The sequence below is a fragment of the Prunus avium genome, chromosome 2 (genome assembly GCF_965620075.1).
Source record: "Prunus avium chromosome 2, drPruAviu1.hap1.1, whole genome shotgun sequence".
Taxonomy (NCBI): Eukaryota; Viridiplantae; Streptophyta; class Magnoliopsida; order Rosales; family Rosaceae; genus Prunus; species Prunus avium.
This window is the reverse complement of record NC_142285.1, coordinates 40,869,068-40,888,273: the sequence shown is the minus strand read 5'-3', so window position 1 is coordinate 40,888,273 and position 19,206 is coordinate 40,869,068. Positions and strand designations below refer to the sequence as shown.

Below are 19,206 nucleotides of genomic sequence, written 5' to 3'. Positions count from 1 at the left end.
TTTTTTCAAGAATGACTTTTATTTCTCAAGTATAAAACATTCCTTCAAATTAAGGACTACAACACTGAATCGTGGTAGGCAGTCTCTTTATCTATTTGTAGATTATGACTCTAAGATTCTAAGATAACTTAATTATTTGATAATACTTACCTTTATGAGAACTCTAACGACTCCTATAATGCTTTCTATATATATATATATATGAGTACGACATAAGTACGCCAGTAATTTAAAGATATTTCAATACCATATATAATTATTCCATCTTGAGTATCTTAGAATAAATTTATGTATATTTGCGAAAGTAAGTTAGTTTGTAATTAAATAATAACGGTTGTGCAATGATAAATGGGAAAACAAGCCAATTAGACTTAGAGATGAAGGGCTGGCGGCAGTTGCATAATAATGTACTTTTCAAAAGGGTAAAGGGCTACACGTTGACAGCGATGAACCCTAACAATACGGTTTGGTTGCATTATTTCTATAGGGAAATCTGGCCACATCCTTGTTCCATGAAAACTATATGTGTTGTGTAACGTTTAATTTGCTTTAATATTCAGATGAAAAAGTCCAACGCATTGGCCAATTGAAAGATTCCAACTAGAAAGCAATGTTTAGGATGAGTTGCAACTTGCAAGTGATGCTACATAAATTCCAATGCAACTTGTTGTAGTTAATGCTTCTAGATTGTGTTTTTTTTTTCTGCCTCTCTTGTTTTTATTCTCTTTCTAATGTATGTAATTTCAAAATTATCTTCACAATATTAATTATATTATATCTTTTTTTTTAATATAAGGAATAGTATAAATTACAAGGGAGAAAGAGTTTTTCTCACACACATTACTAAGGTGTCATGGGGGTTCAAATTTGAGACCACTAGTCTGCAAGTCAATGCCCTTTTTCAATAGGCTAGATCTCATTGGCATACTATGTACTTTTTTTAGTACAAGCAATAGTCTAAACCACAAGAGAAGGGGATTTCTTTCTCACACACACAACTATGATGTCGGTGGAATTCGAACTTGAGATCTCCTGCAAGTTAAGACCTTTTTCCATTAGGTTAGACTTCATTTACGTATACAATGTACTTGAAAAAGCATAAGCATGGCTCTTTAGCTTTAAAAATTATGGTTAGAAATTTTCAAATGCTATGATTAGGGTTTAGTGTCATATTAATTAGGATAACTTATTATAAGAAAAGTATAGCTAGCTAGTCAGTGGATATACATTGAATAATTAATCACACTTTATTGTACCAAACAGTATTTTTGAAAGATAGTAAAATAGTAGCAAGGACATCCTGCCAGATGGCTTGAAAATGAAAGCTCAAGCTGTCAGCTTTACATCACTACCATGACGTCAGCTCAGCCAATGTAAGCATTTCATAGAATTTTCTCTTTTACTTTTAAATTATATGGCTTTCAGCTCCTTCCTTTCATCTTCCACTGAATTGCTTCCCTCTTTCCTTTTCTCATATAATAAAAGCCATATCCCCTCCTTCTCTCATCCCATCCAGACACACCCATTTCAGATTTTCATTTTTCACACAAAAACACAGACACCAGCAAAAAAAAAAAAAAAAGAAGAACAGAGCAAAAAAACAGAGCAGCCTAATTAAAAAACCAAATGGGAAGCAACCATAAGAGACTGATCAAGGAGCTAGTTGAAGGGAAGAAGACGGCGACTGAGCTTCAGATGCTGCTTCAGAAGCCCTTTGGAGATCATGGGTCAGCCTCAGCTGAGGAGCTTGTGGTGAAGATCATGACAAGTTTTACAGAGAGTCTCTTTGTTTTGGCTGCTGAGAAGAAGAACCCAGGTGATGGCCATGAAGATCACCAGTCTGGTGCTTTTGGTGAGGTTTATCAGATCAAACCGGAACCTTCCCATTCACATTGTGACGACCGGAGCTCTGGAGATTCCGGCGAGAGTAGGAAAGGGCAGGGTTCCAAGGATCGGAGAGGTTGCTACAAGAGAAGGTACTGATTTGAATGATCTCTCATATCTGAATAATTGTTTGCCAGTTTCTTTGTTCGTCTTCTTCTTCTGGTTTTGTTTTTTGGGTTATATTGTCGTATTACTAAAAGATTTGCAAATCTCTTGCCTTTTGGGCTAAGGAGGATATGTGATATGACAAGGAGTTGGACATTTATGCCTAGTTTTCTAGCATATTTGTTGAGCCTTTATCTTTGGGACTTTCTTTTATAGCAAATCTCAATTTTCTTAACACAGTTAATTAGGTGTTTCACTGTTTTTGCTTCTGTGGTTTGACATGACTGTTTCATCTTCTTCGTTGCAGAAAGACTTCCCAATCATGGACAACAGTCTCTCCTGCAATTGAAGATGGCCGGGCTTGGAGAAAATATGGCCAAAAGGAAATCCTCAATGCTCCATATCCAAGGTTAGGTTTTACTTTTCTTTTTAACTCTAAAAAATAAATAAATTCCCTTTTGGCCTATGCATCATCTCACTGTTAAAAATATAAGTTACCCCACCCCTTACACCCAAATTAAAATTCCCTTCCTAGTAGACAAAGATTGTAACAATCCGGTTTAGGGCAGGGTAAGACAATACCATCCCCAGCTCCGCCCCCATCCCCATAAGAATGGTAGGAGAATCCTCATCCTAGTTCCCATCCCCGATCCGTCCCGTCGAGATACTTGTCTAAATCTACGGATTAGATTAAGTTAGAGTATATTATCGCCCTTATAAAAGAATAAGGGAATCCGAAACTGCAGACGAAAGGAAGGGAATTGTAACAACCAAAGTTGGGTTCCCATTTCAGTCCAAAGAAAAAAAGTTGGGTTCACATTTCACTTTTGGTGCGATGACGTACACATAAAGTTTATCTTCTATTTTCCAAATACCTTAAGCCACATGAAGTTAAAATAGCAGGCCCCAGCAATTATTGCAGCAGTGCTTATTGAAGGCCATTAAAGAAACAGAGGAGCAAAACATGCATAGACCTTTATCAATAAAGAACTTTACAAAATTCCATACCTAACAGAAAACAAAAACTGAATTCTATTTATGCTTATTGATTCTGGGTTGGGATTTTTTCTTTGTTCTTTTTCTCTTGGTAATTACCACAGAAAGCCTAACATATTTATCTCATTGACTATGGTTGACAGAGCTTACTTCAGATGCACACGCAAGTATGATCAGCTCTGCAGAGCAACCAAACAAGTCCAGCAAGTCCAAGAGAACCCTCGCCTGTACCAAACCACATACATTGGCCAGCACACATGCAAAAGCGTGGTCCTTCCACAGATGATCATAGGCTCCTCAGATCCTTGGGAATCTCAGACTGTGAGCTCAGAATCCGGGACCCCAAACAAGCAAAACCATGATCTCCTTGGTTCATCAGCAATTCCCGTTGTAAAACAGGAAGAATACAAGGAAGGGACACCAACACCAAGTGACCTAACAGACAACCTTTCCTCATTGGAGACTAATAATCTGTGGTCTGATTTCAAGGATGATTTTCCTTTGTGTGACCCTACAGCAATGTGTGTGTCTACCAAGATGGCGTCTGATAACGAGGATGTGGTGTCAAACATGTACTTGGACATGGATTTCGTGGTCAAGTCTATCGATTTCGATGGCGATTTTAATTTTGATGAAGTTGAATTTCCTAAGAACTCCTTGTAATAATAGGGTTGTTGATGCTAAGCTCTTTCTTGTAACTTGCTAGATTGATGTCACTTAAGACATGTTCTCACATCATTTGTCAATTCTCAGTAGCATTCAATAATGATGTTTATAATCAGTTTTGAGTTAGGAAACTTGTGTTTCTCCACAGTACACATAACATAAATGGCCACGGGATACAAAATCAAAAGTTTATATTGAATTTACATTATAAATTGTCTAATTGAGAAGTTCTCAAAGTAAAGAATGTATCATCAGATTGATTTCCTCCATATACCTGCTACACTAGGACTATGAAATACAAATTTAAATCCACATAAAATTGCCAGTGAACACATCTCAATGCATTACATGGTGAAATTGAACACCTTGTTACAAACACCTGTGAAACTTTAATTAATGAACTTTCCTAGAAGTTTAGGTTGACTAACTCTGATGAATTGGTTGATTAATTAGCTCCTGTAGTCCCATTGACTAAAGAACATTACAAGGAAAATTTGGCCAGCTGCCGGCCGAAAGTACTAGCATATCCTGCTACTGGCCTCAGTTTTTCTTGTCCTCTGACTCCCATTTGTTTTCAGCAGAAGTGAAAATAAAATCCATACTATTGGTGCTGCTGCTGCCTGAATTGAACATTGCATCAGCCAAATCCACCACAGGAAAGTCAACTTCTTTACCGTAGCGCGTGGTGGTGGATGTCCCTACACCATCACCACTGCCTCCACCACCGCCGCCACGGCTGCTGCCTATCATCCCACTGCTGCTGCCGCCGCCTCCTCTAATTGGGTTGAAGTCCATGGAAAGCCATAGAGATGCTGTAGGAGGGTCAGTGGTTGTGGTAGTTGCTAGGGTTCGGGCCATACTCTCTTGTGTAGCATTATGATGTTCTGCTGATGGTGGTGGAATTGAAGGTGCAGTGGCTGACATGTGACATGTATGTTCACCTCTGTACATGACTTCAAATGTTAAGGGATCATTGTCAAGCCTCTGGACTTGCTTCTTGGCTGGGCAATTGTAGAGCTTTTGGTGGGTGCACCTATAGTAACCCCTGAAAGAGATGTGTGGTTAATTATTTAATTAATTCATGGTGGTTAAGTATGACCCAACATTTAAATTTAGAGAATATATATATATATATATATATGGCTAGTTGAATGGAACATTCTCAAGTCAATGCTCCACTCTGGACAGAGGTCTGCGCATTTACTAAGGAGCTGATTGATCAATGGAATTCAAACCCCTTTGCCAAGTTCCAGTCAAAACTAATTGAACGCTTACCAAGTCAATTTTGGTCAACCCCATGAATATTTCATTCCACTATCATAAACAAAGGTAAAAGCTAGCTAGCATGAAAAAAAAAAAGAAACACTAATTAATTATACCAACTTGAATCAAAGAGCTCCAATCTCTGATAATCACTCACTCAAGCTGGCATATATATAAGCTGGTATATCTTTGAATTGAATGTGTCAAATAAGCTGTAACCTTCAATCTATTTGAATATCATCCTTTTGTTTAGACAAACAATATCGGTGGAGGGGAAATCAAATACAAAACTTCGGGTGAAGTTCCTTGCATCGATATGAAAAGAAAAAAAATTAATTACCTTGGGAACCTGGAGCCCATGATCTCCTTCTGACCATATTTTCTCCAAGTGAAGCCATCCTCTGGTGGGATTTCAGTATTTCCAATCCGAGGTGCTGGAACTGTTATTTTGCTGATTAACCCCTGATCCTTCCTATTTAATTAATTACATGAACACAAAACTGTTAGCCCCAACAGTCCACAAAGACAATATGTGAACTTGCTTACCAATTATAACAAAGCTTTTCTTGTGCTTATAAAACATCAGACATTTGCATGCTTCCAAAACAGTTAGAAAAATGTATTTGGTTCACACAGTAAAAAAGACAGAAATAGTGCTTTTATATAGGGGTCTTTTTCTAAGAAACAGCTTGGTAATGCTCTTCTGCTTTCTGCACATTTTCCTCAATTCTTCTTCGCAACTTACTAAGGTTGTTTCAAATGACAAAAGCAATAATTCAAGACAATAATTCAAGACATTGTTTTTAATTGCATGTGCAAACTAAGATCAAATAGAAAATTTACATAATCACAGTTACCTTCTTCTTGGTCTTTGTGAGGATGATGAAGCAACGTTCATGTCAGAAGCTTCCATTGCCTGAAGGCCCTTAACCTCTGCATCATCGTCGTCGATGCAGCCGCCAATCTTAGCTTCCTTCTGATCAACTACAAGTTGGGTTTGGATAATGTCCATTGCTTGTTGTGCATAATTAGACCTCAGCCATTCTTGTACATGACTTGTACCAATCTGCTGCTGGTGCGCAAAAGTAAGCATGTTGTGCAGACATGAAGAAGTACTTGGATCTTGACCATACACTCTCTCTCTGGCTGTAACAAAATTCTTTGTGATCTCATCCAAGGAGTTTGAGAGCAAGTTGGGCTGGTTGGCCAAGTTGGGTAGGTTTGATTCAAGGTCTCTGGCTAACTTACAAGCTTGAAGGATCAAAGAAATGGTGGTTTCATCCATGTCTTCTAGCTGCTGTTTTGGTTCTTTTTGGCTTGTCTTCGATTTGAACATGTTATGGTGGTAAGGAAATTTAAAAGGGAGCTGAATATAAGCTTTTGTGAGGCTTCTGTGTTGGTGCACCATTAAAAAGAAAAGGAAATAATTCAATGGTATTTGTGTTTCTTTTACACGGTACAAAAATATTTGGGAAAGTATGCATCTATGACTTGGTCTTGGTCAGATGGTCTCTATTTGGGAATTCAAACCATTCTGTTTAGAAGAAGACCTTGCTTCATTGAAACCAATTTTGTTGGACCCCTTTTCAGATTTTTCTGAGGTTTGAAGTTATTAACTTATTGCTAGAGTATTGAGGAAATTAATTACATGTTCTAGGTTGTATTGAAAGAAAATGTTACTCAACTAGTTGCTATGGTAATTTGTGTTTGAAACCCTTGCCCCGACGTTGAAGCTACCTCCTGACCAATGGTCGCCCATTATTCACTTTAATGGAAACTGGACAGTCTCATAGCCCAATCAGCGCAGTCAAGATTCCATGGGTCCCATCCGTCGTTTCCATGAAAATATGTAAGATGAAGAGTCCGAATTTTTTCTGTAACGGTTGCATCGTTATATGGTGTTATCGATTTATTTATGTTATGACAAGTGTATGAATAAATTTATAAATTCTATATCATTAGGTTTATGACATATCAATTATGTCGCTCACTCATATAATAACACATGAGTTAATAACATTACATGACAATCAAATCGTGACACGCAAATATTTTGCGATAAAGAAAAACTTTACATGTGTTCACACCTAAAAATGTACCTCAAACACACCCAAGATTGTTAAGTACAAAAAATAAAGGCTTCAACACAAGTCCCCTTGCATATTATAACATAATAGAGTATGAATCTTTAAAGCAATCTCATTTTCTTCTCAACTTCACCCTCACCCAATTTTGGTGTGATCAAACCTGACCACCATGCAATTACCTCTCTTTATCAAACATCTACCCAGAACCAAACCCTAAAAACCTTCAAGTAGCAAGTCCTGCTGCTGCATTTGACCGAAAAAAGAAAAGTCATGTTGCTGCAAACTCATTCAAAGGTTGTCTTCTTCGGGTGCTAAGTAGAATATCGCATATGTCCCTAGCAAGCATGAACAAGGGCATATGCCATTGCAACTACCAGTTTTTGTCAATTGCAGGTGGCAATAAGCCATGAAAACTAGATACTGAACAAAGAGGGCCCACAAACTACATATATATATATATCAATTGAAAATTAGATTACCAGAATTAGTAATAATCAACAATGTGATCTTTTGTTTTTGGTTTGAAATTGAAACCCAAAGGGGAAATTTTATTAATCAGAAGAAGACAATGCACACATAGATGTAGAGATATTCAAGTCAGATTTTGATTTCTTCTCCTCTCAGACTCTCAGTGAGATTTTCTCTAGAGTTAAGAATTTGGTTACCTAATAAAACAAAATTAAAAAAGAGGCAACAAATGTTTGTAATTTTCATTTTGATGAGTTATATATATAGTATAGTCTTTTTAAATTTATTTTTAAAAAATAGTATAGCCGAGCGGCTGTACTCGGTTTCATTAATGTTTCTAAAAAAAAGTATAGCCGCCCGGCTAGACTTATTTTGACACGTGGGGCGGGTCCTCTTTTGTTTTTTTAAGCTATACTAGATTTAGCCGGTCGGATATACTCATTTTTCCTAATGTTTTTAAAAATAGTATAGCCGCCCGGCTTTACGGTTTTGACACGTGGCGCATAGGCAATGGACGGGTCCTTTTTTTTTTAATATATAAATAGTATAGCCCCGTGAACTTTCGTCGGGAGAGGGGTTTTTTTTTTTTTTTTTTTCTTTCTTATATTCCATAGCATGAAAAAGCGTTTTTTTTTTCCTTTCTAAAATTAGTAAGTTTGGAGGGTAAAACTTAAATGGTAACACAGTGTCTGTTTTTACAGGTGAGCCAAATCTTGGAGAATGCTAAAATCCTATGATTCTCATCATTCCGTTTGATTAAACGTTGTCAGAGAAAGCGATACAGAGACAAAGACAAAGATGGGTCACAGAGAAAGCGTCAGGTTTGATCTGTGTTCAAAAGGGTATATAATAATTTTGATGCTTATGCACTTGATTATTTTAGCTGCTGCTTCGATCCATGAATACCAAGACGATTCTTTTATTCGTCGTTCCAATTCCTTCTTCTTCCATGGAGGAAGTGAAGGTCTCTATGCTTCCAAACTTGACTCTGATAATGGCAAGTCTGCTTCTGAAGATAAGCCCCTCATTGGCAAGTCTTTCATCAGGTAAATCAAAGCTGCCATTTCCCTGTTTTTAGTTTTTGTTTATGAGCCAATGAGCGATGGATGTTCTTGATCTGTTTGTTTTGGGGGAATGAATGATGGGTTCTCTTTATTCTGTTATTGGTAATTGTTTTGATTAGGCAAAAGTGAATTATTTTGAGTTCTTATCTCTTCAAAGCTTGGGTTTATGGATTGAATGTGCAATGCCTCTCATTCAGTGCTTGATTGATTTCTTTCAATGAGGGCTGGCTCTTACCTGCCAGTGCTAGATACCATTAAATTGAAATCTAAGAGGAAAAAAGAATGAATTAAACCCTAATGGCTGTGTTTTGGGGTACCCCTTTTTGTTTTCCTTTTTCCTGTTGGGCTTTTACAAGAAGACAATGAGAGAATGTTACTGATGGCTGCTATATGGGAAATTCATTGATTAAACATGTTTTATCAAATGAGGTCTTTTGTAAGTTTCTGTGTATGAACCAAACAGTCGAAGGGTTTATTCTTCCTTGCCATATGTAAATTCAGGTTTGAATCGATCATCTTTCGAAGAACCAAGGAATCTGCTGAAAGGAAGAATGAGATGCAGCAGAGGACTGGGTTGGTCGAGGCTATTGTACTCGAAGTTAGGGACCGGGAGAAGATTGGAGGTTCTTATTTGAACTCTGAGGCAATATGCTGCACCGCAGAGCTATCCAAGGATGGTTCCTGCAAGGTTGGAGAGGTTATCATCCAACAAAACCCAGACAACCCTGATGGGCCAAAAAGGATGCAGACCTTCTTTGAGGGGAAAAATGAAGAGGCTAATATGGATATCCAAACTATTGAGATCAACAGCACTGGAATGTACTATCTGTATTTTATGTTCTGTGATCCAGAACTTGTGGGCACATTAATCAGTGGAAGAACGGTTTGGAGGAACCCTGATGGTTATTTACCTGGAAAAATGGCCCCACTGATGACCTTTTTTGGCCTAATGTCTTTAGCTTACCTTGTCCTGGGTCTTTTCTGGTTTCTCCGCTTTTTACAGTACTGGAAAGATATAATACAATTGCACTACCACATCAGTGCTGTAATTGGTCTTGGAATGTGTGAAATGGCCCTTTGGTATTTTGAATATGCAAATTTCAATTCCACTGGAACCAGACCAATGGGAATCACCATATGGGCAGTAACCTTCAGTGCTGTTAAAAAAACTGTCTCCCGGCTTCTTCTTCTGGTGGTTTCAATGGGCTATGGTGTTGTGCGGCCAACTCTCGGTGGTATAACCTCAAAAGTACTTCTTCTTGGCGTGACATATTTTGTAGCATCAGAAGCACTTGAGCTTGTTGAACATTTGGGGAATATCAACGACTTTTCTGGAAAAGCAAGGCTTTTTCTGGTGTTACCGGTTGCTCTCTTAGATGCCTGTTTTATTCTTTGGATCTTTTCCTCGTTATCTAAAACTTTGGAGAAGCTTCAGGTAACCTTATTTTTCATGTTCATCCTTTCCTACATTGACAAGGCTATGTGTCTCTCCAGTAGTTGACAATTGTTGAAGGGAAGGGAATAAGTTGTTGTGCTCATTACTCAAGTTTAAGAGTTATGCAGGTGATATTTAGACATCAGACACAGTATGTGAAACTCTTTGGGTAAAATATAAGTATTTAAAATTAAGAAAACCTTATCAGTACATGAATTTACGTTGTGGCTTGACCTTCATCCGCACAGACAGTCACAAACTAATAGGCATATTTCCTATCTTTGATGTGTGTGCATTCTAGAAACCTAGCCAACATTTTTTCAATGCAAAGGGCACAATTGAATCCATTCTCTCTTTTTCTGCGTTACTGCCTCTGAAGATCTTAGAAGGTATTCAGTGCTTAGGAACACGGTACCATCTATATATTTGAGATGTTTACTGTGGAAAAATTCGTTTTGTGCCTGTTACATACATGGAATGATTCATTAGCTTGCCTTTAGAATGCAACACTTCGTATTCAGCCTGAGGAAACTAAGTGCATATGTCTCTTTGTCTAATGCGTGCACAGATTCGAAGAAGCATGGCCAAACTTGAGCTGTACCGGAGGTTTACTAATTCCCTTGCAGTATCAGTGCTGGTCTCTGTTGCTTGGATTGGTTATGAGGTCAGTTTTGTTTTGTTTTCTGTTCTCGTGGTCTTATATTTCTTCCGACTGTCATTTTATAGTGATCGATAACTCACAAATAGTTCCTGCCCGACTGTCATTCATCAAATAATGCTGTTTTCGCTTCGTTTTCTTTTGTGTACGATGGTATGATTTGTGCAATTAAGAATTGAACTTCTGATCTTTGTCTGTTCAGTTGTATTTCAATGCGACCGACCCGTTGAGTGAACTGTGGCGAAGAGCCTGGGTCATCCCAGCTTTCTGGACTCTGCTTGCGTATTTGCTGTTGGTGGTGATATGTGTTCTTTGGGCTCCATCTCATAATCCAACTGGGTATCCTCTAAATCCTTACCTCCTTTTAATTGCATGCTACAAATTTCTGAGTTTGCTTCAGTTGGCTTTTGCTTTTATGGCCACTTGCATAACTTCAAAACATTATGCGAATTGAATGAATTGAAACACACATTAAAATGCTTTCCAAGAGAGAAGAAATGAACTTTTAAATGAAATGAACTTTATGTGACATTCTGCAGACGAGCACAGGAGCGGCCCAGCATACAGAATCTAATAAACCAAACCTTGATGAGTATATAATACACTGATGATTAAGTGAAGTTAGTTTCTATTGGTGTTGCATGTCTGAACTGTGTTTTCGTATGTTTCCTGAGTTGTTTAATATAATGGACAACATATCATTCAATTTCGTTAAAGATTCTGCTTCTGTCCCAAGTTTCAACTCTATGTGCACAAACATATCCCAAATGATTAAGTGTCAATTGTTGTCTTCTCTCCTATAGAATAGGGCAACTGCAGCTTTCTTAAGGAATGTTTAATAGACCAGCTGAGGAGACTTTGAATTTTGACTGATGTGGGCTTGTTGTCCAGATATGCATACTCGGAAGAGACTGGGGATGACTTTGACGAGGAGGGTATCTCGCTAACCGGAAGCGGAGTTAAGGTGGCCGGTGGTGACTTGGCAACCAAGCTGGAAAGAAAGGAAAGGAAGGCATCAAGTGCAGCAGAGCATCACGTGTTTGGGCTTGGGGAAGATCTAGAGGAGGACAAGAGAGAATAGTCAATGACCCTCTTTTCTTCCTGTGTTGTTTTTGAGTCTCTCTGGATACCAAATATTCAAAGGCAGGAATATGTCTTTACCATACTGTCATACCTCTTGTGTCCCTTGTAGAAAGAAGGGTCTAAAAGAGAAAGAAAAAAGGGTGAAAAAGGGAAGAGGAGGGAAGTGGTGGGGTTGCATTAGAGAAAGCTAGTAAATTTGGGGAAGAAATTAGACAAAAGTTAGGCACTCACGTGAACTGCTGGTTAAGTAGGCTAAAGTGATATGAGTATTTCCTTCGGCAATTGTTTTTAATTTTTAATTTTAGGGTCATTTTCTTTGGTAATTGTTGTAACTTGTAAGGCACTCATATTTTCCTTTTTCTTTTTTCTTTTTTCTTTTTAATTTTTAGTGCTTGGCAGATTGCCATAGGCCCTTTCTTTTATTCCAAAGACAACAAAAAAGGTAATAAAAAAAAAAACAAATTACAAGTGGAGTAGCGAAAGAAACCACCATAACCAAGAAATTGTGAGCAATAAAGCACTAGCTAGCTACTGTGTTATGATGTATGCTGATAAGGATTCAACCTCTAATCGACCAACAAACCAACAAACCAACCAACCAACCATCAACCCCAGATTAACTTAAACACAGAGTGAGAGAAATCAAAACGTAGTGTTTGAAGAAGAAGAAGAGTTCACCAAAGTTCACTGTTTTGATTGGATTGGATTGGATTGGAAGGCAACAAGTGTACGGCTGGCTGGCTCTTCAAACACGGCAAAGGGGTAGGCTTTCGGCACAAAGAAACGAAACCCAATTATTATACTTCACACACATCACATGGTCCTGTGAGATTTCAGAGACAGATGGGCTGCTTTACACAACGCCACGCCAACTGCCTCACCACCAAAGCTGCAAACTTTAGATAGCGATTGAGAGATGCATAAACAACACACGGATGCTAAGATGCCCACCTCACCAAACCACCGCAGAGAAGATGAAGAAGTAAACATCAAACCCAAACCACCGCCACCGCTACCGCCACCACCACCAAACCCTAACCCAAACCAAATGGAGCTTCCTGAAGACATCATCGCCGACATACTCAAGAGACTGCCTGCAAAATCTCTGGTCCGATTCAGGTGCGTTTGTAAACCATGGTGCTCTTTGATCACGAGCCCAAGTTTCGTAAGAACCCATCTGAAACTAAACAGATCCCAGTTTCAATCCGACCTCGGAACAAGCACCCGCATCATCTTGTCGCGTTATTGTGATACCCTTTTGTCCATGGTCTCTGAGAACAACAATGTTGTTGAGACAGTGGAGCTGGACTTTGCTCTGGTTCGAAACTTGCCTTATTATGTAAAGGGTCACTCTGATGGGTTGCTCTGCTTGGTTATCAATGATGGGTTTGGAGGCATGGCTGTTATTTACAACCCATCAATCCAAGAGTACAGGAAGCTCCCTTCTCCTTGTAATTTCCGAAGTACGAGGGAGGTGCTTGGTTTGGGTTTTGACTCCTCCATCGATGATTATAAGGTTGTCAGAGTCCCATCCAACTATTGCCGGCTGAAATGTCCTGGATACCAGCCTCAAGTTGAGGTCTTGGAGCTCAAAACCAATTGTTGGAGGAAGATCCCAGATGAGGACACGCCACCTTTTTTCATCGAACACATTTTTCAGGCAACTGAGGTGAATGGTGGGCTGTATTGGCTGGCTGAGGATCATGATGCTTCGAGATGCGTGATTCTGCGTTTTGATTTGGCTGAGGAGAAGTTTAAGGTGGTGCTGCCTCCACCTGATGAGAGTTGTAAGAGCATAGCATGGATTGGGGCTTTGAAAAACTGGCTTTGTGTGGTGCACACTAGGAGGTTGAGTGATGTTCATGTTTGGGCAACCAAAGATGACAAGAATTGGACAAAGATCATCACCACTTCGAGGTTTCCTAGGATCCCGGGACGAGATCCTTTTCTCGACTCCTTTCGATACATGCCCTTGTGCTATACTGAGAAGGGAGCTGTGCTGATGAGTGTTAGAGGGGAGAGGTTTGTTACCTTTGATACAAGAGATAACACATTTGAACATGTTGACATCCGAGGTGCACAGCATTGGTTGCAGGAGACCGTGTACTGCGAAAGCCTAGTTTCGCCAGGTGGGGGTGGAAATCCGACTGAGTCGGCGGTGGCGTTGGGTTCTGATGTTGGTGTGGCAGAGGGAGAGCAAGACGAAGACCAAACAGCAGTTGGGGACAGCACAAGCAGCAACAGCCTTAGGCAACTGCTTGTTGGTTTGAAGAGGGAAGTGCACAACTTACTGGTTTGTAGCGTTGGCCACAGGAACATGAATGATGATAATTGAGAAGACTTTGCCACTTTGCAGACGAGAACTTCTTAACTCAGAGTTTTATGTTGCCTCTGCTTGTTGCTTGTTGTATTGTACTATTTCAAGTCTTTGTTTTGTTTTTTCTGTTATCCATCCCCACGAGAGAGTGTCTATCTTTTCTTTTTATAAGGAACACAATGACCCACAGGGTTATTGACTCAAGTAATTATATGGTCAAGTCAACTTTTTTAATATGCTTTGTTGCATCCACGGCCATCGTCATATGGGCAAATTGGTGGACAGAAATTTTATGCGTCTAATCTAAAACAACAGGTTCATGGTCAACGTCAAGAATCATGTTACTTCGATAATGTCCAGGATGTTTCCGAGCCAGGTTTTTTGAGAATTGTTAAATGCAGAGACCAACTTGTTGCATCCAGAGCTCGTGTGAAAGAGAAGCTAAAACGGCTGTGGATGCAGCAAACTCAACTCTGGATTTAACATCGTATTTGTTGTTGGTAATCTCGAATTCCATACAAAAGAAAATGCATACCTTCAGCTTCAGTTGGAAAAAAAGAAAAACAGATGCTCATGATTTCTATCTACTCAGGGCAAGAAGTAATTCAGACAAAAGTATTAGATCAGATCAACAAGATTCAAACCCTTTCTTTTAAATTGCTCAATTTGAAAAATTCTGGAGAAGTATAATCAGTAATTCACAAAATTGCTCTCCTACTCAAATTTAGGTGGGGATGTGAGCATAATAAGAATGAATCTCACGTTTTGTTGAACTCTGCTGTATCTAAAAATCTGCAGAAACATTGTATGCTGAACTCTGAACTCTATGCTTAAATTTGCAAAAACCCTCTCTTCTGGAAGTAGTCCATAGGTGGTTCAGACTTCTTCAACCTACAATTTATATTTAAAATCTAATTAATAACAAACATGTATCTGAAGAAACTCAAAATTGAACCACAAACAAAAACAGGGTTGCAACTCTTTTTCTTCTTGTTATCTTATGCAATGGGGAGGGAGTAGAGAAGGACCTGAGGGAGGCTCATCAGTTCAAGAACAGCCTTCTTCGGGGTTAGTTCGTTGTCAATAATTCGAGCGACTGCAGTCAAAACTGGCATCTTTACATTATATTTCTGCGCTAGTGCAATCACAGCTCCAGCTGTTGATACACCCTCTGCCACCTAGAAAACACAGAGCCGGTTGCCACATCAGTGAGCACAATTTCAACTTTTAACAGCTACATCAAAACATCATTAAGCTTAAGCACCTGATTCGTGGAACTTAGTATATCATCAAGTTGCTCCCCTGATCCAAGACGAACCCCAACTGTTCTGTTTCTGGAAAGGTTCACAAAACATGTAAGCATAATGTCTCCAATTCCTGATAGACCAGTAATTGTTGTCGGCTTCGCACCCATCTTCAGGAGATAAATTAGAGGGAAAAACAGTGAGAGAACCGCAGCCAAAGCATATATACTAATAAGTTAACACAATTACAATTTACAAAACAAGTAGACAAATAGGAAAAAGGTGGAAAACAAGGCAACAACCAGGGACATAAAACACCAATTATCAAAATATGGCACCTTAGTAGCCAGCCACCTTATCTCTGAGCATCCTTGTGCAACAAGAGCTGTCTTACAATTATTACCAAGATTCATCCCATCCACAATCCCTGCAGCTATAGCGAGCACATTCTTGAGAGCACCTGCAACTTCTACCCCTATGACATCGCTGGAATTTATCAGAGGTTATGAGCTGGGTCCGTCCACTTAAATCTATAAACATTTATTCTCATTACACATAGGATCCATGCTAATTGAGATTGGAAGACTTCGATATGCAAGTTGACTAGGCATTCCAAAACCAAATTATATACATAGAAAAAAACTTAATTGCACTTAATCTAGCTGTTTACAGAAGTGAAGATCCACAACCTCGAGGTGCTGATTCTTAGATAGTTACAAGCTAGTAGCTGCTGAGCTGCATTTGCCAATTTTTTGTCTTTTGACGCTACAACCATTGCTAGAAAAGCAAAAGTAAGAGCAAATCATGATTAGTACCTATGAAACATGAATCAGTTGAACGCATCGATGGAACAATGTTATTTCTTATTCCACAGACCTGTTGGTAATTTATTCATCAGTTCCAGAGCAAAAGAGGGCCCTGATAGTGCAATGAAAGGTTGCCGAGGATTGTTCAATGCTTGGGGGATAAGTTGAGACATGGTCCTCAACGTATTGAGTTCTAAGCCCTTGCTAACTGATATGAAGGGCAAGCCTGGATAAACATGTTCTGCAATTCCTTCAAGAAAGGATGAGCTGAACTGCAATGTCACAGACAAAGATTCAGGTACGTGCCCCAGACTAAAGTATATTCCAAATATGAGAATTAAACAGTATACCAATTAGTCAAAGACTCATATTCTAATAAGAAAAGGCTTAATCCAAATATAGTATGCACTGGGATTCATATGAAAACAGAGGAATGGGACTGACAAACCTGCACAGGGACTGCATGAAGACAATAGTCAGCACCAAGCAAAGCAGTTTTGGCATCAGTTGTGGCAATTACATTGTCTGGTAGCTTGTGTTCTGGGAAGTACTTACTGTGAAGAACGAAAAACCAATTACATTTCAGAAGAATAGATGGCTTCCGAAAAGAGTGTTATGCATAAAAGTGAATGCTGGATGGATGCAGATATGGCCTTACCGATTACAATGGTTGCTGTTAATAGACTGACAAACTTGAACATCACGCACCAGCATGTTAACTTCCATTTGGGCTTTTCTATTTGCAACATGGGCAGCCATTGCCGTAGCAAAAGACCCACCTCCAAGCACCACTACCTAAAAAATCAAAAACCCAATACTAAAGAAGCTTAATTTGAAGTGAAAAATGAAAGCTTTTGTAATTCTACGAAAGTCAAACGCAAAATTGGGGAAAAGGGTAGGCAGACCTTGTTAGTGCGTTCAAGGACATCGGTCTTGGCCTTGGAGCGCCAGGACCTGGACCACCGGACCAGCTTCTCCCAGGCTAACCGGACAGCTCTGCGGCGGTCCCGGGTCCGCACCAAAGCAGTCCCCGGAACCGGTTTGGGTGATTCGGATACGGGTTGTTCGGGAGTGGCAGCGCAACAAGGAGTGGTGGTGGTGGTGGTTGGAGAGTGGAGGCTGAGAAGAAGCGCGGGCTTGTTCGAAGGGTTTGCTGGCCTTCCAAGTTTGAGATTGTACGGAATGGGACGGGTTGAGTTTGAATTGGGAGGAAGAAGCGGAAATGGTGGCGGTGGCTCTAACAGCGCCGCCATTGTTTCCCGGTGAAACTGAGAATGAGCGTTTGGTCCCTCGCTTCTAGTTCAAAACAGTTTTTGGAACTTTTCTATCCGCTGTCTTTTTTTTTTATATTTTATTTATTTCTTATATTATATGGTGGATAGACTGTATATTTTTTAGGAATGTAGTTGCCAAGTTGGTAGATAAAATATCTAGTGTACCCTTATATTAATATTTCATAAAATGATTTATAAATCTAAAACTATTATGGGAATTGCACTTTTTTTTTGGGGGGGACGAAAATGGGAATTGCACTTTAACTAGCTTTCGACTTTGTCAATTTCATATAGATTTTAGTGTTCAAAATTTAAGTCCACTATTACATTCTATTGCATTGCAATACATATCCTTAACTCAAGGAAATCAACTAATTTTGTTAAATTAAAAAATATTGAGTGAATGATGATGATTTTAGAGTGCTAATAACAGTTCTCTTGCTACATAATAAAAAGAAGAAAAAAAAGCATCTTCAAAACCTTTTTCTATACATGCATGTTGTTTAAATTTCAATTTAATCTTTAAGTCGGCCGATTGTTGTGGTTATATAGAGATAGACATTCGTGCAGACTGCCTAGTGGTGTGTAGACGTCAATATCAATTATATCTAACAATAGAAATGTCTCTCCATACATTACAAGTTTTAGTACTTAATTATAGGGGACTGATTTTCCCACTCCCTTTTTATCCATCGACACTCCATTTTTCTAAACAAAAAGAAGTGTAGGTGGATAAAAGGGGAGTGGGAAAATTATTTACCTTAATTATATCTAACAATAGAAATTTCTCTTCTTTTTATAGATTTCACAATCACTTAATCCAATGGAATGTTCAATTCAAAAGTTTGACAGAGCACATGCTTGGCTTGGCCTAGCATATCTCACAGTTCATTGTGCTACATGAATAAATATTGTAGCACACAGAAAAATTTGACTCAGCGCTCAGCTGTAGCATCCCAATTTCATTGGAAAGAAATGCAAAGAAAAGAAGAGCACTAATTTTCTATAATTAATAGCAAAAGATGGAGAGCCAAACACGCAAGCAACACACAACGCACAAACAATAAGCACAAAAAGCCCTTCCTCCCATCTTTGCTTCCTAGTTCAGAAAAACCCTCTTCACTTTTATCAAAACGAATATTCTTCTGGCTTACAACAATTAATCACATCCATCAAATATTTATACTCCATCATTTTTAAGGTTCCATTTCAAGACTTGTTCTTTTTACCCCTTACCTTTCTAAATCTAACGCCAGTGCCATACATCACATGTTGTGATTGAATCTCTCTCTCTCTCTATTCTCTCTTGTCAACCCAAGAGAGAAAACAAGAGCTTCACCCATCACCAACAAGTTTTCAAGGTACACAAAAAGCGCTGAACTTTGATCTTCTTTTTCTTTTTTATGCAATTGGGTTGTCATGTTTTGGATTAATATTCACGAATTCTTGGTTTTTTATTTTATTTTTTATTTTTATGTTAGGTGATTGTTGCTTAGGTGATGGGCAAGCATCAACGTTGTCCTTGTGACGGCCATGATCATTCTAACAGCAATGGAAGGAAGAAGAAACGCCTGCGCAATCGGAAAAGGGCATGCCATTGCTTTGCAGTGTCCTCAATATTTAGAGGGATAGGGAGATGCATGTTTGTGACTTGTTTCCCTGTCATGCAGTGCTTTGGATTGGATGAGTGCAGACACCGCCACCACCACCATCACCACCAACGCAGACATTTCCACGAGTTTTCATGATACTGGGATTGACTTTGCATTATTTATTTTGCTGGTGGAGGAAGTTTGAAGTTTTGCTGCATTTTTCTTTTTAGATTTGGTGTCGGATCCTATGAGGAAAAACACGAA

At 39.0% G+C, this 19,206-nt stretch overlaps 5 protein-coding genes across 5 annotated transcripts; 3 read left to right on the top strand and 2 right to left on the bottom strand.

The window, feature by feature from the left end:
• Nucleotides 1-1,449: 1,449 nt before the first annotated feature.
• Nucleotides 1,450-3,782, top strand: WRKY54 (WRKY DNA-binding protein 54). Its single transcript, XM_021972831.2, has 3 exons — nt 1,450-1,976; nt 2,297-2,398; nt 3,129-3,782. The coding sequence occupies exons 1-3, from the start codon at nt 1,627-1,629 to the stop codon at nt 3,646-3,648; spliced, it is 972 nt and encodes a 323-aa protein (XP_021828523.1). The 5' UTR covers nt 1,450-1,626; the 3' UTR covers nt 3,649-3,782.
• A 97-nt stretch (nt 3,783-3,879) lies between these two features.
• Nucleotides 3,880-6,562, bottom strand: WRKY55 (WRKY DNA-binding protein 55). Its single transcript, XM_021972830.2, has 3 exons — nt 5,772-6,562; nt 5,255-5,386; nt 3,880-4,696 (listed from the first exon to the last, which is right to left on the bottom strand). Exons 1-3 carry the CDS (start codon nt 6,320-6,322, stop codon nt 4,192-4,194), a joined length of 1,188 nt encoding a protein of 395 aa, XP_021828522.2. The 5' UTR covers nt 6,323-6,562; the 3' UTR covers nt 3,880-4,191.
• A 1,545-nt stretch (nt 6,563-8,107) lies between these two features.
• Nucleotides 8,108-12,032, top strand: LOC110768965 (uncharacterized). The gene is made up of 5 exons (XM_021972850.2): nt 8,108-8,515; nt 9,035-9,968; nt 10,537-10,632; nt 10,829-10,965; nt 11,518-12,032. The coding sequence occupies exons 1-5, from the start codon at nt 8,268-8,270 to the stop codon at nt 11,705-11,707; spliced, it is 1,605 nt and encodes a 534-aa protein (XP_021828542.1). The 5' UTR covers nt 8,108-8,267; the 3' UTR covers nt 11,708-12,032.
• Nucleotides 12,033-12,278: 246 nt separating this feature from the next.
• On the top strand, nt 12,279-14,260 carry LOC110768966 (putative F-box protein At3g16210). Its single transcript, XM_021972851.2, has one exon. It carries the CDS (start codon nt 12,626-12,628, stop codon nt 14,042-14,044), a length of 1,419 nt encoding a protein of 472 aa, XP_021828543.1. The 5' UTR covers nt 12,279-12,625; the 3' UTR covers nt 14,045-14,260.
• On the bottom strand, nt 13,360-17,428 carry GLY1 (NAD-dependent glycerol-3-phosphate dehydrogenase family protein). The gene is made up of 9 exons (XM_021972790.2): nt 16,982-17,428; nt 16,735-16,871; nt 16,525-16,630; nt 16,147-16,348; nt 15,960-16,047; nt 15,609-15,756; nt 15,291-15,440; nt 15,055-15,204; nt 13,360-14,917 (listed from the first exon to the last, which is right to left on the bottom strand). The coding sequence occupies exons 1-9, from the start codon at nt 17,327-17,329 to the stop codon at nt 14,903-14,905; spliced, it is 1,344 nt and encodes a 447-aa protein (XP_021828482.1). The 5' UTR covers nt 17,330-17,428; the 3' UTR covers nt 13,360-14,902.
• Between the last annotated feature and the right edge of the window lie 1,778 nt (nt 17,429-19,206).

Bases quoted from the DNA above. Each gene is read 5' to 3' on its own strand.
- WRKY54 (XM_021972831.2), top strand. From the start codon at position 1,627: ATGGGAAGCAACCATAAGAGACTGATCAAGGAGCTAGTTGAAGGGAAG. The intron at 1,977-2,296 runs GTACTGATTTGA...TCTTCGTTGCAG, and splicing joins AGAGGTTGCTACAAGAGAAG to AAAGACTTCCCAATCATGGA. The intron at 2,399-3,128 runs GTTAGGTTTTAC...TATGGTTGACAG, and splicing joins CTCAATGCTCCATATCCAAG to AGCTTACTTCAGATGCACAC.
- WRKY55 (XM_021972830.2), bottom strand. From the start codon at position 6,322: ATGGTGCACCAACACAGAAGCCTCACAAAAGCTTATATTCAGCTCCCT. The intron at 5,387-5,771 runs GTAACTGTGATT...TTAATTAAATAG, and splicing joins TCACAAAGACCAAGAAGAAG to GAAGGATCAGGGGTTAATCA. The intron at 4,697-5,254 runs GTAATTAATTTT...CATCTCTTTCAG, and splicing joins ATGGGCTCCAGGTTCCCAAG to GGGTTACTATAGGTGCACCC.
- LOC110768965 (XM_021972850.2), top strand. From the start codon at position 8,268: ATGGGTCACAGAGAAAGCGTCAGGTTTGATCTGTGTTCAAAAGGGTAT. The intron at 9,969-10,536 runs GTAACCTTATTT...ATGCGTGCACAG, and splicing joins AAACTTTGGAGAAGCTTCAG to ATTCGAAGAAGCATGGCCAA. The intron at 10,966-11,517 runs GTATCCTCTAAA...CTTGTTGTCCAG, and splicing joins CCATCTCATAATCCAACTGG to ATATGCATACTCGGAAGAGA.
- LOC110768966 (XM_021972851.2), top strand. From the start codon at position 12,626: ATGCATAAACAACACACGGATGCTAAGATGCCCACCTCACCAAACCAC.
- GLY1 (XM_021972790.2), bottom strand. From the start codon at position 17,329: ATGGCGGCGCTGTTAGAGCCACCGCCACCATTTCCGCTTCTTCCTCCC. The intron at 16,631-16,734 runs GTAAGGCCATAT...CGTTCTTCACAG, and splicing joins AACAGCAACCATTGTAATCG to TAAGTACTTCCCAGAACACA. The intron at 15,441-15,608 runs GTGCCATATTTT...TATCTCCTGAAG, and splicing joins TAAGGTGGCTGGCTACTAAG to ATGGGTGCGAAGCCGACAAC.